We start from the raw sequence: 21,209 nt of genomic DNA, 5'->3' as shown, positions 1-21,209 counted from the left end.
ATGGCTGACACGCGGCTATCGTCGAACAAAACTTACGCTTCGCGCTCGGTACTTTGGGATACAAAATGTACATCCCCACAAACAGATATTATATGCAATTCTAAATGTGTATCTTTTGCGTTTGGCGAGTAGCACTGACGTGGTTCCATTGGGGCACTGGGCCGGTTTTTATCTTGCCTGTGTGGCATGATAAAATCAGAAGCCACAACGTGGTGATCAACCAATGGCCCACGCCAAGCACAAATCTTGATGATTTTAAATGGATTTCCATGTCAGTCACGTAAAAACACAGCTTAATTTTTTACGGCCCGGTATAACCCACTAAAGTACGCAAAGGCTAGGTGTAAACATGCACATAAACATATCCAATTAAAAGGAAACAAAACGAAGATGCGATCTGGCAACTTTCGTGTAATTAAAAGAACTAGATACAAATATAACAAATTTATTTAGTTAATATAATTGTTAGAACAATATCCAAACAGTAATATTATAATGACAACAAAACTATATAAAAGATTTTTAAATATTCTTGTTATATCCTTGCAGAGGATGTAATGATTTCAGTCAGAAGTTTGCAACGCAGTGAAGGAGACGTTTCCGACCCCATAAAGTATATATATTTTTGATCAGCATCACTAGACGAGTCGATCTAGCCATGTCCGTCTGTCCGTCTGTCTGTCCGTTTCTACGCAAACTAGTCTCTCAGTTTTCCCAAAAGTCTTCTTTCTATTGCAAGTAGTATATAAGTCGGAACCAGCCGGATCGGACAACTATATCTTATAGCTCCCATAGGAACTATCGGGGGAAATTAAAAAAAATAGTATAGTCGCCCGATTTTCAGAACTAATTAAAAAATGTTATTTCCAATCGTAGGAGGTTACATGTTAAAAAACACCAAAGATATAATTTTTCCATATTATTTTCCCACACATTTTCCGATCGTTCGTATGGCAGCTATATGATAATTCAACTAGATCTCTATATTTGCTGATCTTAATTTTAATAAATTTCATGAGACATATATTGGTTCATTAAATGTAGTCAAGTCAATAATATAATAACTCATCTTTCAATTTACATCTTCTTAGATTAGAAAGAAATCAGATAACGAATAATATACTTACTATACTGTGCTCGTTTAACTGCAGTTTTCTGTATCGAGTAGGGACTGTAGTCAAACCGCTCTGAAAGAAAGTCGTTCAAAGTGAATGTACCTAGCCGCGCTCCCGCTGGGCTCTTGTTGTGAGCGGGAGATTAAAACTGGAAGTGGGAATGGAATTGAATGGGACTCAAGCTGAGGCGGAGAAATGAGAGGCTCTGTAGTTGGTTCAAAAGTATTGGACTCTCTCGATCCGGACTTCAGTGCGGTGACGACGTCTATAGAATCACTTTGTTCCTCGGGTTCCTCAGAATTTTATTTTAATTTGGAAGGATTCATCTACCATGCAGTTTCTCCGGTGGATAGTTCCACTTTTGGTGATTGGCGGGTGCTCCGCTGGCCCGCAGAATGTGCTCCTCCTCCTGGCTGATGATGCTGGCTTCGAGTCGGGCGCCTATCTGAACAAATTCTGCCAAACTCCCAATCTGGATGCACTGGCCAAGCGGGGACTGCTCTTCAACAACGCCTTCACATCGGTGAGCAGTTGCAGTCCCAGTCGCGCACAGTTGCTCACCGGACAGGCCAGTCACTCGAGTGGGATGTACGGACTCCATCAGGGCGTCCACAACTTCAATGTCCTGCCGGAGACGGGCTCTCTCCCCAACCTAATCCGCCAACAAAGTGCAGGCCGGATCTTTAGCGGCATCATTGGCAAGAAACATGTAGGACCAGCCGCCAATTTCCGTTTAGATTTCGAGCAAACCGAGGAGCAGCATTCGATCAACCAGATTGGGAGGAACATCACGCGGATGAAGGAGTACGCCAGGCAGTTCCTGAAGCAAGCCAAGGACGAGCAGAAGCCCTTCTTCCTGCTGGTGGCCTTCCATGATCCCCATCGATGTGGCCATATCACCCCGCAGTTCGGTGAATTCTGTGAGCGCTGGGGCAGTGGAGAGGAGGGAATGGGCAGCATCCCCGACTGGAAACCCATCTACTACGATTGGCGCAATCTGGAGGTGCCCGCCTGGTTGCCCGACACGGATGTAGTGCGTCAGGAACTGGCCGCTCAGTATATGACCATTTCCAGGTTGGATCAGGGCGTGGGTGTGATGCTCAAGGAACTGGAGGCAGCCGGTTTGGCAGATCAGACCCTCGTGATCTACACCTCCGACAATGGACCACCCTTCCCCGGCGGAAGAACTAATCTCTACGAGCATGGCATTCGCTCGCCCTTGATCGTCAGCTCGCCGAAGAAAGAGGACCGCCATCACGAAACCACGGCAGCCATGGTCAGTCTGCTGGACATATACCCAAGTGTTCTGGATGCTCTTCAGATTACCACCCCCAATGGGACGAGGAACGTTGGGAAATCAATTCTCCCAGTGCTAAGAGAGGAGCCTCCCGTAAAGGAAAGCGATTCGGTGTTTGGCAGCCACAGTTACCACGAGGTGACCATGGCCTATCCCATGCGGATGGTGCGAAACAGGCGCTATAAGCTCATCCACAACCTCAACTACTGGGCTGACTTCCCCATCGACCAGGACTTCTACACCTCGCCCACCTTCCAGCAAATACTGAATGCCACCATTAACAAGCAGTCCCTGCCCTGGTATCGATCACTATTGCAATACTACCAGAGACCCGAGTGGGAGCTGTACGACATAAAGGCGGATCCCTTGGAGCGAGCCAATCTGGCGGAGAAGCCCAAGTACAGTGGCACCCTTAAGCAGCTGCGCCAGCAGCTCTTCGACTGGCAGGTGGCCACCAAGGATCCCTGGCGATGTGCTCCGCATGCAGTGCTCCAGGAGCAGGGCATCTTCAAGGATCAGCCGGCCTGTCTGACCCTGGGCCACGAGGCCCTGCAGAGGCCCAGGCGGAAGATTCTCAACCAGTACGAAGAGTATTTGGTCATTTCCTAGGTCCAAACAAGTATTGTTGTCTTATCGCACCCCTAATAAAAACACCTCAAAGTGCTGATAGCACACTGTTTTTCTTTTGGCAAGCGACGACAGTTCTGATCAGCAAAGTGGGAAGTGTGAATTTGTTAGATATGCGGAAAACCAAGTGTTTGTACTCTTGAGGTCAAGGGGTTAAAAGCACATTTTCTTTTCTTTCCACCGTAACTTTTTGGGTTGTACCACAACGAAAAAAGCAGGTTTAGAAAAGTGTAAAGTTGTTAGTAACTATTCCAAGTGATTTATATACACTTTACTTATTTAAAAATATTAATACTAGTTCTGAAGCAGACAACTCTTTTTTCTTTTTACGTGATTAAACACCATTTGAATCTACTGACCCATTGTTAAATAATAATACTTGAGTTTTAAGGGTAATTAAAATGTATCTGCCTCTTTTAAATTTTAATAAAAACTTGAACTAACCGGAAAACGAACCAATTCGCAGCTATTAATAAAACATTTGATTGCTAATAAAAAAAACAAAGAAAACTTTTCAAAAGAATCGAAAAACAAAAAAACTAAGTTAATGTAAACATATCTTGTTTTTCCTTATTTCGCCAATAGACTATACTTTAAGGTCACTATAAAGGCGAATTATAACAATATCTTTAAAGGGCTCCCTGTTAGGCAGCGATAAACAAACAAATATGTGAAATCCGCGCTCTTGATTCTCACCTTTCAAGGGCTCACAAACGTAGTTCCCAGATACGGAAGAGAACGAAAGCGAATTCCCCAGGCCCAGTCAGCTTGAATGGTTGCATCAGCCCAGACTGACAAACACTCGTGTCCTGGCAGCATGACCTCAGCCACTTCGGGGTGGGAGGATGGGCTCCAGGGGTGGATGCTGCGTCACGTTTCAATGTCATGCCCACTGGGAGGCCGATGATGAGGGAGGCTGCCCTCTTTTCCGCCAGTGTGTCTGTGTGGAAAATCGAAAATTTCAATGCTGCTCTGGCTTATTGGTGGCGCCGCCTGCGAGTCCCCAGCCCATCCCCACACCAGCCCACCCAGCAAATGAACAGCATCCGAGTCGGTGTTACACAACAGGCAGCACGTTTTAAGGTCAGCTGGCAAATATCAAAGAGTAAACGCTGGTTGCTTTCTCATTTATGACTTTGAACGAAAGACACATTAAAAATTAAATTTTATTAATTTGGTTTGCATAAATTAGGGTCTTCAGTTTTAGCGTAGTTGTTATTATATGTATACGGTTTATAATGTATATTATTAAGTCATCGCCCACACAAATGCATAATTACAATAATTATTGTTTGAATTTCCGCCCTCGGGAGTGGGACAAGTGTGTGTCAGTGTGCTTGGAAAGATAGTGCCAGGCGATACTACTGGGGGTCCCAGATGGGGCCCTCTGGAAATGTTCGCACTGGCGCTCTGTCCGTCCTCGAGGCGAATGCTTCACCGCACTCAAATATAATTCTTTAAATTGTTTTTCTTGCTTCTCGGCATTTAACTAATTTATTATCAACACAAGTTGCACGGATTTCAATTCAATTTCGCGTTATACGTAAATATATCATGTGTATATCTGCTTGAACGTATATACCTTCGTTATCGCGCAAAGCTTGTTCTGTTATATGCCAACATGAGACTATTTTAATAATTTTATCGGTTGTTTCTGAACTTTATTACTTTGTTTTGGGTTCCTCTCTAAATATATAAATATTTGATCTAGAGTTGCGGTTAGTAATCGCGTTAGTAGGTTCGTAAGTGTTGCTATGCTTCGATTGACTTGACTGGATTCGCTTACGTTTAGAGTTATTATCAACATTTGTCTGGAAATCGTTAAACTAGTTTATGCTGGTTGGTATTCTTTAGGAGGATTCTGTTACATTTACTTTGCCGCTAGTTCTGTTTATCTGTTATCATCGTTTCAAGTATTCTTTATATTGTTTACGTTGCTGCTCAGTATAATTTATAATAAATACATAATAATAAATATACATGTAGATAATACGCTTAATAAATATATTTATACATATATTTGATTTCATTTAATATATATATAGTTATTATGTATATAATTAACAAAAAAACAACACACATAAAAAGGAGCAAAAAGTAGGACACCAAGTTCGCTTGTTTCATCCTTTGAAAAATTTGAAGTATTCTTTACATTGAACAACGAACATCAAGAACGGTATTCCGTATGCCTTTTAGAATAGAGTGTGGGAGTATTGTTTTTGCACAAATATACGTTAGGTAGAGTAGGTATAGGTATTTCGGGTATATAATAAATATATGTGGGCGTATGATGTGGATACGTAGCGTTAGCCTATAAGGGGACTTTGCATAGAGAGCGCATTGGCGTAGGTAGGTAGGTTCAAATTACAACGATGAGACCGGATAAAAGTTGTAGGCAGTAGGGAAGTAAAACTCGGGAAGTCAAAATAAAGACGCGCTTCCATGGGTGTTCGAGAGTACGGGTAATTTAGTTAATTAGCTAAAGTGTTTTGCTTGCTTTTGCCGCCGGCCAACTGTTCTAATACGTGAGCTATTGTGTGAAGTTAGCACTAAGTGTTCGCAATTGCAGCGAACAACAACGCCGACGTTTGAGAATCAAATATGTGAAAACGCAAGGAAGTCGCATTGCGCGCGTAACGTCTTGTAAATTTAGTTAGTTAATACGTACATTAATTTAACTCGTAATTAATTTGTTAATTATTGTGTTGCCAACTGGTACAATTTCGCACATAAAATTTAGTTAGCTTGCATTATGGCCACCGTGAATTAGCCTGCCCTGTGCTGCTAGCTAAGCCGTATCGTAATATCCGTAATCGTAGTAACCCGCTCTTCTAATTCAACTATATATATTATTTGCTGCTGCTGCTGCTGCTACTGCATCTGCATCTTCGGCTGCCCAATTTGCGCCTCTTGTGGCGAAACCAACATTAAGGTTATTGTTCTCCAATCCGCGATCTACGTACGTCTTCAGCCAGTTTGATAGGATGGGATAGTTTGGTAGGATGGGAGTGCGGGATCAGGATCAAGATCAGGATGAGGAACAGGAACAGCTTAGTTGCCGTTGGGCAGGGGCACCTGGACCTGGACGTAGGACTGCGGGAAGTAGCCAGTGCGGCCGTTCACCGCGCCCTCGTACCAGTTGTCGTCCACGCGATTCAACAGGGTAATGATGTCGTTCTCCTTGAACGCCAGCTCGCCGGGATTCTCCGGCTCGAAGTCGTAGAGGGCCTGGCAGCAGGGCTGCTGCTGGCGCTGCGGCGTTACGGCCATCGACTTGGCGGGCGAGCGCATCGGCGAGGGCAACGGCGAGGCGCTCGAACTAATGTGAGACGGCGTGCCATCTTCGTTGAGGCCGCCGCCACCGCCGTCCAAGTTCAGATCGAGCAGCGTCTTGGGCACGAACTCGTTGCGTGGCCGGCTCTCCGCCTCGGAGCGCTTCTCCTGCAGAGTCTCCTGCAGGCCGCGCAGGACGTCGGCGCACTGCGAATGAAAGTCGTATAGTGCCTCGGCAAAGGTGACCAGCTGGGAGACGTGCTCTGTATCGTTCTCGAGCAAGTTGAACATGCCCACTTGGGCCAGCTGTAGCGATTCACCGAACTTGTCCTCGGCACCACGAATCTCATCGTCCTTGGCCTGCCGGCGACGCTTGCAGTCGAAGTCCAACCGCCGGCCCTGCAGCTTCTTGCGGTGATGCATCACCTCCTTGAGGTCTTTGGTCTGCATATGATGCAGTGGCTCCAAAAAGTTCTGCTTGATGTTGTCGTCCAGCGAATACTTGACGTCGGCCATCTGTTTAAGCGCTTCGCCGAATTCGACGAGCGCCTGCGCGAACACGCTGTTGTCCTCGCCGAGCTTCTTCCCATAAGTCAGCATGCATTCCGCGAGCAGGCCCTCCGGTTGCGGATACGTATTGGACTTGGCCTGTCCGGACAGCTTCGAGATGCCCTTGACCGCTGCCATTTTGGCCCTGGCCGTGGGATTCGGCTGCAGGAACTCCTTCGTCTTCAGCTGCAGCTCCTCCACGAGCTCCACGGTGACGTCCGTCTTGCGCTCCATCTCCATGAAGTCCATGTCCAGTTTGGTGCCCTCCGCACCGCCCATCTTCTCCGTCATATACTGGTTGGCCTTGTTGATCTGCTTTTTGAGTCCGGCGAAAGCCATGGCTGCTGTTTGGCTGCTTCTGGTTTTTCCTCTCGATAAATTGGACTGGGGCTTCGACGCAGTTGCTGTGAACGGGCGGGCTGGGTTAGTCGAGACTCGATTTCGTTTGATTTCGAAAATTGATGATTTCAATGTCAATATTAATTCATCAATGGAATGGATGGGTGGACGGTTGGGTGGACGGTCGCTTCTATTTTTAGAAAACGTTTACGTTTGGAAGACTTACGCGGCCTGCACTGCTGTTCTCCTTCTCCTCCGCGGGGGTGCTTGCTCTACCTCTTGGGGGGTGTTCTCCGCTTTTTCGTTCCCTCCGTGAGGCTGCTAATCGGAACGCAAGTCGAGTTCTACTTTTCGCAGTGCTAATGCTGCTGCTGGCTGGCACTTTCACTCGCTTCGCTTGCTCCGCACGTTCTGCCCTCTTTTGCTCTTCGGCTCGCAATCTTCGATTTTTTCCGGACACACAGAACCTTGGGCTGCGTAATGTTTGAAGGACCGTGAGTCGTTACTACTACTACTAGTCGCGCGCAGGGGGGCGGGGGCTCTGGGTCGCGTTTTCCTCTCGGCTGGGCTGCCAAAAATCAATATCTCGGCTGTGTACAACAATTTTCAACGGCTCTGCCAGTGGGACCGCGGAATCGGCTGTGAAATATGCAGTCCGGCGATTGGGAATATACTCTTTATGCCACTTTCACTTCTTCAAAAATACCGAAAGTGTTCTTTCCAAACGGTCACGTGAAAGGAGGGGCGTGTGTCTTGGCTACTGTTAAGACCTAACAGAGATGACACAGCCGATACTTGCACCTTTATTTTTGGTATTTAAAAGCCAAAAGATAAGTTTCCTAAAACAAATTAGTCATTCGTTTTTAAATAAGTTCCATGTTGGGATAACTGATATATTGATGATGTGATTAAATAACTAAAAAAGACAAAAATAAAATATTTAATTAATCTGAAGAGCCTTATTGACTTAATTTAAAATGTGACTGCTTCTGCAACATGCAGTTTAGCGGTATTCCGTCAGGACACAATCTGATAAGCTAACATATGTTATTTAATTTTAACATTTGGCGCGCAATGTCTTAACATACTTAAATTTAAATATATCTGATTGAAAAATGATAGGAAAGCGAAAGAATAAATCATAAAAACAATGGTATAAAAAGATGATGACTCAGAATAGGTCAACAAATATTTTTAAACAATATTGTTGCAAAAACATCCAAAAGGCAACACAATCAATTTTATCATTTCCGAAGTGTGCTAAAGATTTCCAAGCGGAAAGGTCTAGATAAGCCCCTTGGCATTGTATAAGCCGGTGACGTCACCGCATGAAGTAGCAACTTTCCGACATTCCTGCACACACGGGGCGTTATGGCCTTATCTGTGCAGATAACCCCAGGAGGGGACTAAGCACCACCGCCAAATGCCGAACAAACAATGAACATGTAAATCAGTTCAATCGCAGTAGCCAAGATATAGTTGAGATATAAAAGATAAGATCGTCGCGGCGTGTTTTTAATGGCGTATAAAAGCCGCGAACCGCAGGGATAGGAGCAATTAGTCTCGACGAAACCACAACGACTGGGAAAATAACTCAGAAAAACTACGACAATGAAATTCGCAATTGTTCTACTGGCAGCCAGCATTGCCTGCATCAGTGCCCAGGTGAGGGGAGAGATACCATGTGGCCCACCGGCCCATTAAGTGGATTATTATCTAACGGAATTTTCATAATTTCCTCCCAAGGGTCCCGGAGGTCCTGCCGGCAATCCCCTGGCCGGAAATCCCTTTGCCGCGGCCAATCCCTATGCGGCTGCCTTTAATCCCTTCCTGAATGGACTTTTCGGTGGAGCCGGCACCGGAGCCGCCGCTGGAGTTGCTGCTCCCGTTGCTCCCTCCGTGCCCTTCGGAGGCGCCTCCATCTCCTCCTTCTTCCAGTCGATAGTCCTGCAACGCGAGGCCGAGCGTCTGTTGTCCCAGCCCGACTTCCCCACCGATCTGGCGGAGCGTGTCCAGGATGTGGTGGCCACCTCCCAGGAGTCAATCAGTGGCTGCAACAACGCCACATTCCCCTGGCTCCAGATCCGCTGTGTGAAGCCCCTGCTGACCAACGCCAAGAACCAGCTGAAGCTCATCGATGACGAGTGGCAGGCTCGTTTGGCCGCCGCCACCACCGCCAGCCCCGCCGCCGGAGCAGGATCTGCCTAGGATCCAAGACCTGCCCTCCTCCTCCTGTGCCCCACTTAATATTTAATCTCCCCTAGCTAGCAATCGACCAACATAGATGCAATAAAATTTAAATAAGTTTAATGCAGGAATTCCTTTGGTTCTTCGCTGGGCTGGGCTTCCTCGAGAGGTGGGGTTCCCGGGGTAGGAGTCCTGACCTAGGACATGCTTTGATGTGGCCGGTCGAGCTTTGCATTCCGCTGCTTTATTAAATTTCCCATCGGGAATTACAAATTTTGGCGTTGCCTTCTTGACGCTTTTCGGGGCGCAAATACTTGGCTGCTCACGTCACCATCACGAAAATCCTAGTTCTGGCGGTTCGACATCGAAAGGCAAATCAGTGTTGGCCAAAGATCGGATACAAATATTTTAGAAAATAAATTAAAAGATTTAAATCTTTATAAAAAGTAATAAAAAGTAGTAAAAAAGAACCATCTAAAGCATCTTTATAAATTATGCTGATTATAATAATGATCATTAATTTTAGGATAGCAAACCTATAAACATATTTATACAAAATAATATAAACAAACCCACCTTTTTTAAACAATAACTTACTAGTTTCTAATATAATTCCCTAATACGAGACATGACTTTTAAGATTCGATAAATTAAATTAATAACAATAAAAGATTTTTAATAGGGATTCTGTAATATTAGGACTATCAGGACAGTGCATACCTACATATCTATAGAAAATAAAATAAAATAAAAATCCCTAACGAAGAGCCCAAGAAGTAATGGCAAAAATATAAAAAAGGAATTCATTTATGAATCTTTTCACTTATGAAGTCAGTTTCAACAGTCTAGTTCGACATCTCTGTGGCACATACCGACGGTCTGGACCATCGCTGGAACTTGACGCATTTTGGCCAAATATTTGAACTGCCTTCCTCTGCTTTAGCTGTTATGCTTTGCTCCCCTGCCTCCCTTCCCTTTCCCTCTGAGGGAGGCGCTTTGGGGTTATGACAGCCCTTTTATGCATTTATCAATTGGCGCTGCCAAATTGTTTCCAGTGCATGATTTGCCTCTCAATTGGTCGTCCGTCGAGGGTCGGCAGCTCAGCCCGCTTGAGTTGCGCTCAGTTGCAGCGGCAATGTTGATTTATGTGCCAGGGCAGCTCCAATTATCCAATGTCCTCGCCCAAATGGCCGGCCATCCTGCCCCTTCGGTTCCATTCGATTCGATTCAGATCGATTCGATTTGATATGGCTTTTGCATTTGAATCCGAATCCGAATTCCGAGGCAGGACCTGTGGTTATTAAATGGCTTGGCTTAACGAGCCAAAGACTGGCCACAAATGGCCAAGTGGCCCGGGGCCAAGCGGCTGCCCGGATGATGGATAAGCCACGAACAAAGCCTGGATGGGTGGGTTTGAACTCAAATTCAAATATGTAATTAAATGTAAATTTCCAACATACACAGCGCCCTCCCGGGGGCAAAGGAAGTGCAAAGTTTGAGCCACTTAATTGAAATATTTCAAGATTGAAACTTGAGTTGCCCGTTGTCATTACAACAACGAGCAGCAGAAGCAAAGCAGCCGCCGCAACTTGGCAAAGTTTCGTGTAGTGTTGGCCGCGAACTCCTCGTGCAACCCTCCCATCGCCAGGTTCCCAGCTCCCAGCTCCCAGCTTGAAACCCCCAACTAAACCCCAAACTGAACGAGGAACCACCCCTAAGCTCTGTTTTGGTAATGCAAAAGTTGCGGCATTTGAAATTCACGCAGCAGCAAAAAATGGTAATGTCGAGCCCAGAATGAAATCCAGCCGCATTCGGGCTGCCCAACTAAGGGTATATGTATATATTCTAAATGCTTAAATTGGTTGGGGAAAAAAGCGGGGAGGCCTCCCCTTGGAAAGTGCATGTATGTAAATTTGTTTTGGGTTTGCGGCTTTTGTTTTGATGCAAAAGTTGTGCGCCCCCCTCAGTAGGCAACAGAATTTCTGCGGCTTTGGCCTGTGTCAAAGTTCGTTAGTTTCATTTGTGGGTCGCAAAAATTAGTGAAAAACTAAATCTCCTCTCGACCAAGGACCCAAATCGAATGGCAGTGAATCATCCACGAATCGGATGGTGTTTATTAGCTGTTTACCCATGGCACTTGCTACTGCTATTTGATCTGCCCGAGTACGAGTGCCACTTCCGCTGATAAACTCATCTAATAATACCACAAAATATACGGTTATGGACCAACATAAAACATAATGGGGTTGAGGTTATCGTGTTGCGCTGCACCCAGATAGATAGGGAGATAAAGACACAGGAGGCTGTAAACTCTATCTATATCCAGCAAGCAGAAGATAAGGCTGACACTCTTTAGAACTTTAGGAACTCGGTCTTCAGTCGCACATTGAAGGTTTCCAGACAATGTCGAGTGCAAAGCTGATCGCTCTGTGTGTCTTGGTTGTTCTGGTAATTTAAAATTTTACTGATGTAATATTAAAGGGTTTTTAATAACAAATACCTCCTCAGACTGGACAATCGGTTGGCCAAAATGTGGCCGTAATGCAGTCGGTTGAGTGGGCCAATGAACAGTTCAAAACCGCCCAAGTTATTGCCCGAGAAAAACTGCCAACTAGTGCTGACGCCCAGAGTGATGCCCAAGAACAATTGGACACCTTGAAAATGGCCTTATCCCATTGCGAAACCGAGCTAAGGTCCACCCTCAATGTCAATACCCACAAGACCTGCGTTAATGCCGTCTTTGCTGTCTTCTACACCGGTCTGGATCGTTTGGCCGGCGAGCATTGGGCCATTTATGGAGCTACTTCAGGGGCTTCTCGCATAGGCCTGTTCTGGTAATATAGAAATACCGAAACAGTGAAAATCTCCTTTTAACATGTTTTTAATATTTCTGTAAAAGTTTTTACAAGTTAATTACAAATTTTTATGCAAATTGAACATAAATGTTGTAGAGATAATTCTTTAAGGTTGTGTGGGTTTTTATAGAAAAGATAAGCTTTAATAATACGAATAATGTTAAATCATTGGACTAATAGTTTTAATAAAACATAAAGAAAACTATATTTTGAAAGACACTTCAATTTGAAACTGGTGCGTTTTCTTAAACGTTGTTGGAGCAGGTGCATTTGGTAAGATAACATTTTTTATGCACAAACCACAATATACAAATTTATTATTCAATAAAAGTTGATAAATTTAACTCCACACACGTAGTGTACGATGAGTTGGCTGTCAACCACTTTTAGACATATTTTTATTCTCACACTTTTGCTCGCGATTTGGGCTTCAGTGCATCCGCGATGGGAACAGATGGCCCACAAGGTGGCCAGGCAGATGAACTTCACCAACGAGTATAGGATCCAGAGGGCCTGGGAGGAGGTGCAGGCCGTGGAGAAGCAGGTGCACAGCTACTACCACCGCAAGTTGGCGAACAAGAAAAAGTCGGATGCCCAAGGCGTATTGGATAGTGCCTACGCCGAGACGAGGCACTGCGTCAGAAGATTCTACGAGGGCGAGCAGGAGGAGAGGTTTGGGGACTGCATCCGACACGTAATCGATCTGCACCTGGGCAGACTGCAGGCCCACAACAAAATTGGCGAGGGGCAGCAGGCGAGCGGAGCAAGCAGACTTAAAGTCTGGCTGTGATATGATACGAGAGCCTTGGCCCGATCCCTGGCAGGCGTCAAGTCTGCTTTCTTTGTGCCCTCCACCCTCTGTTGTACTTTAATTAGACAGTCAACTCGAGACCCGACACTGCAGTTCCCCATCTCATTTCGGGCGGGAGGGTTGGCTTGCCTTGGGTTTGGGTTTGCGTTCGGTCTAGTGCTCATTAGGCAAATGTGTGTGTGGGGTGGGGTGGGGCTGGATGGCTGGGGGCTGCTGTTTCGTAATTATAATCATTAGACGCGAGACAAAACCCGCACAAAGCAAATAGCGACATTAGCTGCGTGGAAATGTGTGTCAATGAAGATGAATCAGCCCGCGACGCCATGAGTTCCGAGCCCTGCGACGGGGACTGGGACTGGCAACGTGGATTCCGCGACATTGGAGCGCCCTCCTTGACGAGCTCGAAACGGGGAAAGGCCACCCCCAAGGCAGGGGACTAATGAGAATGCACGGAGTAAGTGGGAAATGCATGCGAATTTCCATTCGGAGGTTCAATCATTCGCTCTGCTTTAATTGCATTCTTGAAGGTTGTTGTTAAGGGCACTGGGTAAGCTTTAAATAAGTGTTGGAGATGTTTTCTCAAGTGTTGAAGCTGGAATGAAAGCAATCACTTTAGTTCCAGAAGCATTTAAAATGTAAGGATTTATAGCTTTACGGGCTACCTTTTTTTTCTGTGCTTTGAAAAATGTTGGGAAAGGCCAATACAATTTTCGTATTTGTGTTTTTAGGTTCTGGAACTATTCAGTTGTTATACCCAAAAAAAATTCTGTTATTCTTAACTTTATTCATTTTTTTTACATTTTTGTATCACTTTATGATGTTGCATATCACTTTTTTTTAAATTTTTGTGCCTCATTAAGGCAATTGCGGAGTGTCTCTAAACCTTTTTTCTTGTTAAGCCTTTGAATCTGCCTCTGATGTGGTTTCCGTATCGGAAGCAGGTGCATCCGGTTTCGGCTCATCAGTGTTGCCAAACACACACATAGGACACTATAAAACGAAGATGAAATAGTCAGGGATTATAGATTAAGTCGATTTTAAGATCTTACCTTCTCCTTCAGCACGATACGGTACTTGGGATGACTAGGGGATTTAAAAAATGTATATTAGTTTTAAATTTATTAAGCTTAATGAAGGTTTGAATGGTCTGCTACTACATTTTATATTAAAATATATATTTATGTAACAGATTTTGTGTCAGTTTTCACTCACCTTATGCCGTAAACTATGGGATTGTAGACAGCGCTCGTCTTGGCGAAGGTGGCTCCCCAAATGGTCGTCAGGGGTGTTAGACCCTCGATCTTGAAGAGCCCGAAATAGCAGATGACCAGGTACGGAGTCCAGGCCATGAACCACAGGGAAATTGTGGTGAGAGCCACCTTGGCCAACTTTCCCTCGGCACTCTTGTCACAGTCCTCGGAGCTCCGCAGAGATTTCACATTCATCTTCTTGGCCTGTTCCCGCATCGCCTTTTCATGAGCTGCCACGGCGGCGATGATGAACCAGTAGGAGTAGCAGATGAGGAACAGGGGAGTGTAGTACACGAACAGAGAATATGTAATGAGATATGATCTTGGGTTCCACAGCCGCGTCATGTAGTCGATGCTGCAAGCAGTCAGATTTCCCTCGGGCACGTAGGCACTCCAGCCAACCAAGGGCATTACGGTCCAGAAGACGGCCATCATCCATATGAACAGAATCTTCATTATCGACGTCTTGATGGTCATGGGCGTACCGTTGATACCCTTGACGATCACATTGTACCGATCGAAGGCGATCATGCACATGGACCAGATGGACACGCACCCAAAGAGGGACCCACATCCCGCGTAGATGTCGCACCACAGAGGTCCCAGCACCCAGGTCTCGTAGTAAAAGTTGATTATCATCACCGGCGACTGGGAGGCCATCATGCAGAAGTCCGAAAAGGCCAGGTTGAGAACGAGCAGATTTGCCGGCGTGCGCAGCGACTTGGTTCCTCCGAAGATGTAGACCACCACTCCGTTGCCGCAGCACGAAATGATCAGGATGGCCAGGGTGAAGACTCCGAGGATCTTGCTCATCATAGGGTCCATGGGGGCGAAGCGGCTCCAATAGGGGTTCACCAGGTGCGCCATGTCGGGCAGCACCTGCCAGGAATTAAATTATTGTTTATAAGGGAGGGAATTCTTATGGCTAGAAAGTACTTCGAAACAATTTTTTTAATCAATAAATAAAGATTTCAAATCATATACAATTATGTCTAAAAGTATGCAACAATATTTAACATTTACATACTCAGACAAGTTTAGAAACTGTAAAGTCACATGGGCTATTATTTCTAGGGAAACCTATATTATTTCCCAATTTCTTACTACAACTGTATAACCAATACTTTTCCCTTTATACTCACATTGTCCAGCACGGAACCATTGCCGCTCGACTGGGCCTGGAACCTGGGCCCCGAAAGGGCCAAGTGGAATGGCGTCTCCGGCAAATGACCGCGCTCCATGCTCAGCTACCCGCAACCTCTTTCGGCCAAGCGGATTCTCATCGAACTAGATCTGAGTTAGGGTCCGAATTTTCGACCTTTATAGCCGGTTCCTAAGCCAATTAGCCGCCCATCAAAAGGGTTGCAAAAGCTAATAGACGGCGGACAGGTGCCAGATAACAGTCAGTTTTATTTCCCCACCGATTCACTTAACTTTCATACGCTACATAACATTAGGGTAAGTTGAAAAGCATTTGAATTCGCCTCAGTTTGGGTCCCCCATCAGGCTTAAAGCGCTGCTAGAAATTTTTGTCCGCATTTCTGGCACAGTTTTCGCTGGGTTCTTGGGGTGCACAAGGGCATTGAGGTCTTGGAGATGGATGGGTCGGTCGACGAAGACATCAGACCGCCGGAGGATCTCACATCCGTGGGCAGGAGGAACATGCCACTGTGCTTGCTCGTCTCTGGCATGGGTTCAACGACGTCCTGCGGCGTCTGCTGCTCCTTGTTGGCATAGTAGAGATCGTCTTCATCGGTGCTGGGCAGCTCGTACTTGACAATGTCCACCTTTTGGCTGAGGATGAGCTGCTTGCAGCACTCCTTTATCTGGTAATAGGCGGACCGGAAGTTCTTCAGCTTGTGTGTCTTAAAAGGTGGGAATCGGGTTGATGTAAGTCTTAAATTATTAATTATTTTGTTTACTTACAGGAGACAGGCTGTCTATAAAGGCAGGCAGACCATTCTTGCCAAACGAACTAAGAAGTAGAACCTCACAGTCGTTTCCACGGTTGTCACTACCCCAGAGCATTAGCTCTTTGTAGACAGCTTCATCCATGGCCACAACGTAATCAAAGTAACGAAAATCGTTTACAGTGAACTAAAGCAAAGTATACGTGTTAGATTAGGTAGAATATTTATGAAAGTTTTCACTTACCTGACGACAAAAGTGATCGGATCTCAGCCCGTGCTCCCGGAGAATTTGCAGACATCTTTTATGTGGCCTGCGCCCAGTGTTCCAAGTCCTTAGACCAGCACTATCCACTTCCCAATAGAGACTGGTTTTCACCATCAGATTCTGCATAATCACCTCAGCCATTGGAGAACTGCACGAGTTGCCTGCAATTTCGAGATTTCCCCAGATAATTGCCAATGAATCGATAACGCAATTTCAACTCTCACCCATGCACACAAACAGCAACTTCTTATACGCCATTTTTCCTTTTTATCTTTCCTACTTTCAACTATAATTTATATAATTTTCATACCTTCTTTTCCTAGACTAATATTATGTTTGACTGAGTCTTACAACAGCTACATGTCGGGGTCACAATGACACAGCTTACTGCGTAGTTTACTTATCGACTGCTGGCCTGCTCCGTTTAACCCAAGGGAACCCACTTTGAAGGTGCACTAAATGACCGTTTCCTAAGATTATAATGCACTTTTTACAGCACTTACAGTCCACCAATCTCCCACCCACCCTTCAGATTGAAGTCCTTTGCTAGGACAATGGCGCCTGGCCCAGTGCTTGTGTGCCACGCCACAATCCTATTATTCTGCCAAAGGGGGCGGGGTGGCAAGATGGTGTCGCGTGGCTGTCAGGTGTTGGCCACGTAGAGTCTTGTCGCGAGTTGCATTCGAAATTATTTAACAAGTTCAGCGAACTTGCAGGTGGTAAGGGGAATTGGATGAGGGCCGAGCCAATGCCACCCACATATGTTAAATGGCTTGAAAGCATGCACTGAAGGGAGAATTATCTTTAAGGTTTCATAAGTCATAGTAATGGATTTAAGAATATAGGGGTATTTCATAGCGTTAGCATCAGTAGCATATTTAATTTATTATAGTACCACTTTGATGATTTAAAATCGATTAAGTCAATTGGTAATTAAAAAAGATCCTGGTCCACCTTTACTATAGAACTTTGAATTTCATCCTCTTATTTTCAGTTTAAAGCGCTGTTAAATACTTCAAACAATAAGCCTGCAGATTAATCTAATTCCTTTTTCCGTGTAATAATGATTGGTGCAATCGCTCCTTCTGCCGATGTCCTGTCATCTAGGCACTCGTGGCACAATGCCGCTGGAATTCGTTTTATTTCAGTCTCAATTAAACGAGTTCCCGTCCGAACGAATCAATTTTAAACATTTCAGACGGCCAATACGATACCGGCGCTTTTCCATTTTTTATTCCGATTTGCCTTGCCCCTTCTCAGCGAGCTGGCTTGTAGCTTGGCCATTGGCAATATCCAATTGGAATTGCATTGAACGACTAAATTGAAAATGCAGCTGAAAAAGCATATTTCACTTATCACTTTTCACACAAAACACACAAGCAAAGGCCAAAACAAAGGGCACTGGCCAAAGGGTCGCGGGGAGGGGCAGGCGGGCAAGCGGGCCAAATGAAATTGTAAGCGCAAAAGTAAAACACAACAGCAACATGCAGCAGCAACAGCAGCAACAGCAGCAACAACAGCAACAACAGCAGGAAGAACAGCAGGAAAAACGGCAAGAAAAACAGCAGGAAAAACAGCAACAAGTCAGTCAGTCACCGGGTGAGTGGGAAATAATATGAGCATGTGGCTGGGGTGGGTGGTATCACACCCCATGTGTAGTGTGTGCATGTGGGGCGGCGAAAAGCGGGTTAGATGCCGGACGGAAGTGTGGCTCTGGCACTGCATTGTTGTTTTAATTAAAAACAAACCTCCCGAGCTGCCGGCCCGACAAAAACAGAAGCAGGCAAAAAGTAAAGCCAAAGTGAGCAACCTGAGCGGTCGGGGGCGGGGAGAGTGTTGAATATTTAGAGCAAAGCTGGTAAAAAACAAGAAAAAACTAACGAAAAATGTGAGAAAATCCCAGAAAAATGTAGCACGAAAATCGCTCGGAGAAAACGAAAAGAAAACCCAACGGGCAGCCGGAAATGTGCGACTATCTGCTCATACATATGGAAGTGTTGCCGCTTATGTGTTTTGCTGCACTGGCTAATGGCAACCGTAATGCTGTGGCATTTCCCCTCCAAATTAAAGGATGAGTTGGCCAAGAGCCGCACCTAATGGCAATTTAAATAAGGTAGGTGGTCGGAGGAAATAAGCCAAAACAGGTGCACAACAAATAAAGCTGAGCGTCCTGATGCTTTTTGTCGACCACAAATGCAATTTACAGCACAACAATCGGCGCTGCACGAAGGAGAAACTAATAAAACACACAACTTTGTTGCCGGCCAGGAACTGCATTAACTGACCAGCGAGTGGGTGCAACATCGGCGGCAACAAAGGGGTAACAGCAGCAACAAATGCTGCAACAGGAGCCACACAACAGGACAAAAACATCAACAGCATCCTCATAGTTTTGGCCACAAAAGCACATACAATTAGAGGTGGTGGCAGGTGTTTTTTGGGGGGAAGGTGTGTAGGAAAGCCCGAGTGGGTCGGAAAAGTGCAGCCTTGCCCACTGTGTCTGCGGCCATTTCCCGCTGATTGAGGTTCAGCGTACACGTATGTGTGCTTCCTGGTTTGCTTTTCAAAATTAAATTTGCCGTGAGCATGTGTGAATATATGTAAGCAGGATTTGCTCCCAGTTGCTCCTTTGGCGCCGGAGGTCTTGCCGCGTTGCAAAATAAACGCCAGTGCAACCACTTTACGGGGGGTTTGGCTGTGCGTTCAGTTGTAAAAATTAATTTAAAATGCCTGCCCAAAAGGGTCGTGGCATTGTGTAGCTTATTCCATCTGTCCATGTGGGCACGATAAATATTTATTGTTGCCGCACTCAAACGAGCTGCTCTGGAATATAACGATTTCATTAGGCGAGGGGAAAATTGTTTGAAAACAGGCGGCGTGGTTAAGCACTATCATTTAAAGATTAAAGAATTGACGTCTGCAGATAGCAAGCACTGACAAAAACAGGTGCTCGTAATCGCTGGAGTTTTTAAAGATTTCACATTACTTACCTAATGTTTATGAAATTACTAATCTGACTCAAAAGAGTTACTTAATATTACCCATACGACGTGTATGACACAAAGAATGAGTGTTATGTACATACGCAGATTTAGTATATTATTGATATTAAATTATTAATATTATTTAATCATTCGATTTATATAGTACATTATTTAAGAACAAATTTGTTTGTTTCCTAGGTTTAGGCACAGCTTTCTAATAATGGACTTTTAAATATATTTGTATTAAAATAGTAAAACCAGATTATGTGCATTAATAATACATTTATTATTAGGGTTGTTGTAGGAAATGGTGTACAGAACGGAAGTACTAATTGCATATATTAAGAACAGATATAGTTATTTTCTGCATTATAACACAGCATTCTAAAAAACAAACAAGCCTATTAGCATTGAGAATACATTGTTTTATAAAATCTAAGTCATTTGTGTTCCAAAACTTAAAAAGTAATTGATTGCTACAATTTGTATAGATTCTGAAAAATTGCATGGAAATGGCACCAAAGTACTGAATAAGTATTTTGCCCATCGGGCATTTCTTATCTCTCGAACATTTTGAACAGATAAATAACAATAATATTGTATTGCCTTCTTTTGGGCTTTCTGGTGCTGTTGGGGTTGAGAAACGTAAATGTCTGGGGAGAAACATTAACAAATGGTGCAGGCAGACAGCGGAAACGGACCTGAGATAGGCGGATCGGAGGAAACCCAAACAAACCGTGGCTCATTAAAAAGCCAAAGGCAAATATGGCCGAGCGTCTTGGCAATTTCCTCGGCCTTAAATTCGACCTCATCAATAGCAGCCAGTTGAAAAGTCGTCTGGCCGAGATTTTTTGTGGCCGATAATGCGGCACGTAGCGGCAATTCAGCAAATGATGCAGGAGATGGCGCCAGGATCGGGGCAGGGAAGGCACGTTCCGGCCAAGTCAATCGTCTGGAGCGGCATCTTCATCTTCAGGCCAGCTCGTAAGTCATTTGCCATTCTCGTTTTGAGGTATTTAATGAGCCAAAAACTTTGGCCGCACATAAATTAAAAGTCGACTGGAAAACCCATGCCTCTCCAAGGAGCTGGGTTCTCTGCGGGATCAGGGTTCCGGGTTCCGGGTTCTGGGGTCAGGGTCAGGTGTCCGTCTGACCAGCAATATGGCTCTATTAGCATGCCCATTAAAATTAGACAAATGGTTGCCATTGCCGTTTGCCGTTTCGCATATCCGCAACTTTTGCCCAGTCCGCAGATTTATGGCTATATGAGGGGTGGTTGGATGGGGTGGGATGGATTTTGCCGGGCTGGACTGGCTTTTGGCCAGGCCACTTGAGAGGTATGCGCTCCCGTTGGTTATGATAAATGATTTTGTTGCCCATCAACCTAAATGCAGGCATAGTGAGTGTGAAGGTCGCTGAAAGTCATCCATAGGGAAATTGGCACGTGTGAGTCAATTTAAGGCTTCTACTCAGCGTATATTAGTTAGTTTTCGATCTAATTATATAAAGCGGAATATAATACTTTAAAGGATTTCCTTTTAGAAAACATAAAAATATATGAAGAATATAGGCAATACGAGTATAAAAATAGTTAAATATTGTAATAAATATAAGAAAAAATACGATTTTTATTATTGGAATAATTTAGAATGTATTACTAATTTATAGAAGTAAACATGTCAGGATAGAAAAATTAGTTTAATATAACACACTTCTCCTCTGCGTAACTTTTTCCTTGAAATTTGAC

At 44.8% G+C, this 21,209-nt stretch overlaps 7 protein-coding genes across 7 annotated transcripts; 4 read left to right on the top strand and 3 right to left on the bottom strand.

Moving 5' to 3' along the window:
• The first annotated feature begins 1,344 nt into the window (after positions 1–1,344).
• Positions 1,345–3,081, top strand: LOC108032201 (N-sulphoglucosamine sulphohydrolase). The gene has a single exon (XM_017106059.3). The coding sequence runs from the start codon at positions 1,447–1,449 to the stop codon at positions 3,019–3,021; it is 1,575 nt and encodes a 524-aa protein (XP_016961548.1). The 5' UTR covers positions 1,345–1,446; the 3' UTR covers positions 3,022–3,081.
• Positions 3,082–4,159: 1,078 nt separating this feature from the next.
• Positions 4,160–7,858, bottom strand: LOC108031847 (endophilin-A). Its single transcript, XM_017105599.3, has 2 exons — positions 7,427–7,858; positions 4,160–7,265 (listed from the first exon to the last, which is right to left on the bottom strand). Exon 2 carries the CDS (start codon positions 7,198–7,200, stop codon positions 6,091–6,093), a length of 1,110 nt encoding a protein of 369 aa, XP_016961088.1. The 5' UTR covers positions 7,201–7,265; positions 7,427–7,858; the 3' UTR covers positions 4,160–6,090.
• Positions 7,859–8,720: 862 nt separating this feature from the next.
• On the top strand, positions 8,721–9,518 carry LOC108031159 (uncharacterized). The gene is made up of 2 exons (XM_017104375.2): positions 8,721–8,865; positions 8,947–9,518. The coding sequence occupies exons 1-2, from the start codon at positions 8,812–8,814 to the stop codon at positions 9,406–9,408; spliced, it is 516 nt and encodes a 171-aa protein (XP_016959864.1). The 5' UTR covers positions 8,721–8,811; the 3' UTR covers positions 9,409–9,518.
• Positions 9,519–11,725: 2,207 nt separating this feature from the next.
• LOC108031166 (uncharacterized) lies at positions 11,726–12,449 on the top strand. The gene is made up of 2 exons (XM_017104386.3): positions 11,726–11,835; positions 11,896–12,449. Exons 1-2 carry the CDS (start codon positions 11,791–11,793, stop codon positions 12,223–12,225), a joined length of 375 nt encoding a protein of 124 aa, XP_016959875.1. The 5' UTR covers positions 11,726–11,790; the 3' UTR covers positions 12,226–12,449.
• Positions 12,450–12,581: 132 nt separating this feature from the next.
• LOC108031165 (uncharacterized) lies at positions 12,582–13,138 on the top strand. The gene has a single exon (XM_017104384.3). It carries the CDS (start codon positions 12,607–12,609, stop codon positions 13,030–13,032), a length of 426 nt encoding a protein of 141 aa, XP_016959873.1. The 5' UTR covers positions 12,582–12,606; the 3' UTR covers positions 13,033–13,138.
• A 679-nt stretch (positions 13,139–13,817) lies between these two features.
• On the bottom strand, positions 13,818–15,579 carry LOC108031690 (opsin Rh2). Its single transcript, XM_017105339.2, has 4 exons — positions 15,446–15,579; positions 14,266–15,182; positions 14,103–14,136; positions 13,818–14,043 (listed from the first exon to the last, which is right to left on the bottom strand). The coding sequence occupies exons 1-4, from the start codon at positions 15,542–15,544 to the stop codon at positions 13,948–13,950; spliced, it is 1,146 nt and encodes a 381-aa protein (XP_016960828.1). The 5' UTR covers positions 15,545–15,579; the 3' UTR covers positions 13,818–13,947.
• A 114-nt stretch (positions 15,580–15,693) lies between these two features.
• LOC108031691 (low molecular weight phosphotyrosine protein phosphatase) lies at positions 15,694–16,869 on the bottom strand. Its single transcript, XM_017105340.3, has 4 exons — positions 16,703–16,869; positions 16,458–16,639; positions 16,230–16,400; positions 15,694–16,168 (listed from the first exon to the last, which is right to left on the bottom strand). The coding sequence occupies exons 1-4, from the start codon at positions 16,734–16,736 to the stop codon at positions 15,812–15,814; spliced, it is 744 nt and encodes a 247-aa protein (XP_016960829.1). The 5' UTR covers positions 16,737–16,869; the 3' UTR covers positions 15,694–15,811.
• Between the last annotated feature and the right edge of the window lie 4,340 nt (positions 16,870–21,209).

This window comes from Drosophila biarmipes, chromosome 3R (genome assembly GCF_025231255.1).
Source record: "Drosophila biarmipes strain raj3 chromosome 3R, RU_DBia_V1.1, whole genome shotgun sequence".
Taxonomy (NCBI): Eukaryota; Metazoa; Arthropoda; class Insecta; order Diptera; family Drosophilidae; genus Drosophila; species Drosophila biarmipes.
Note: the sequence above shows the minus strand (reverse complement) of the source record. Positions and strands in the feature narration are given on the sequence as shown.

Coding starts and splice junctions, on each gene's coding strand:
- LOC108031159 (XM_017104375.2), top strand. CDS start 8,812: ATGAAATTCGCAATTGTTCTACTGGCAGCCAGCATTGCCTGCATCAGT. Junction 8,866..8,946: donor TTGCCTGCATCAGTGCCCAG/GTGAGGGGAGAG, acceptor TTTCCTCCCAAG/GGTCCCGGAGGTCCTGCCGG.
- LOC108031165 (XM_017104384.3), top strand. CDS start 12,607: ATGAGTTGGCTGTCAACCACTTTTAGACATATTTTTATTCTCACACTT.
- LOC108031690 (XM_017105339.2), bottom strand. CDS start 15,544: ATGGAGCGCGGTCATTTGCCGGAGACGCCATTCCACTTGGCCCTTTCG. Junction 14,137..14,265: donor CCCATAGTTTACGGCATAAG/GTGAGTGAAAAC, acceptor TAAATCCCCTAG/TCATCCCAAGTACCGTATCG. Junction 14,044..14,102: donor GTATCGTGCTGAAGGAGAAG/GTAAGATCTTAA, acceptor TTCGTTTTATAG/TGTCCTATGTGTGTGTTTGG.
- LOC108031691 (XM_017105340.3), bottom strand. CDS start 16,736: ATGGCGTATAAGAAGTTGCTGTTTGTGTGCATGG. Junction 16,640..16,702: donor GTTGCTGTTTGTGTGCATGG/GTGAGAGTTGAA, acceptor TCGAAATTGCAG/GCAACTCGTGCAGTTCTCCA. Junction 16,169..16,229: donor TTATAGACAGCCTGTCTCCT/GTAAGTAAACAA, acceptor CCACCTTTTAAG/ACACACAAGCTGAAGAACTT.
- LOC108031166 (XM_017104386.3), top strand. CDS start 11,791: ATGTCGAGTGCAAAGCTGATCGCTCTGTGTGTCTTGGTTGTTCTG. Junction 11,836..11,895: donor TGTGTGTCTTGGTTGTTCTG/GTAATTTAAAAT, acceptor ATACCTCCTCAG/ACTGGACAATCGGTTGGCCA.
- LOC108031847 (XM_017105599.3), bottom strand. CDS start 7,200: ATGGCTTTCGCCGGACTCAAAAAGCAGATCAACAAGGCCAACCAGTAT.
- LOC108032201 (XM_017106059.3), top strand. CDS start 1,447: ATGCAGTTTCTCCGGTGGATAGTTCCACTTTTGGTGATTGGCGGGTGC.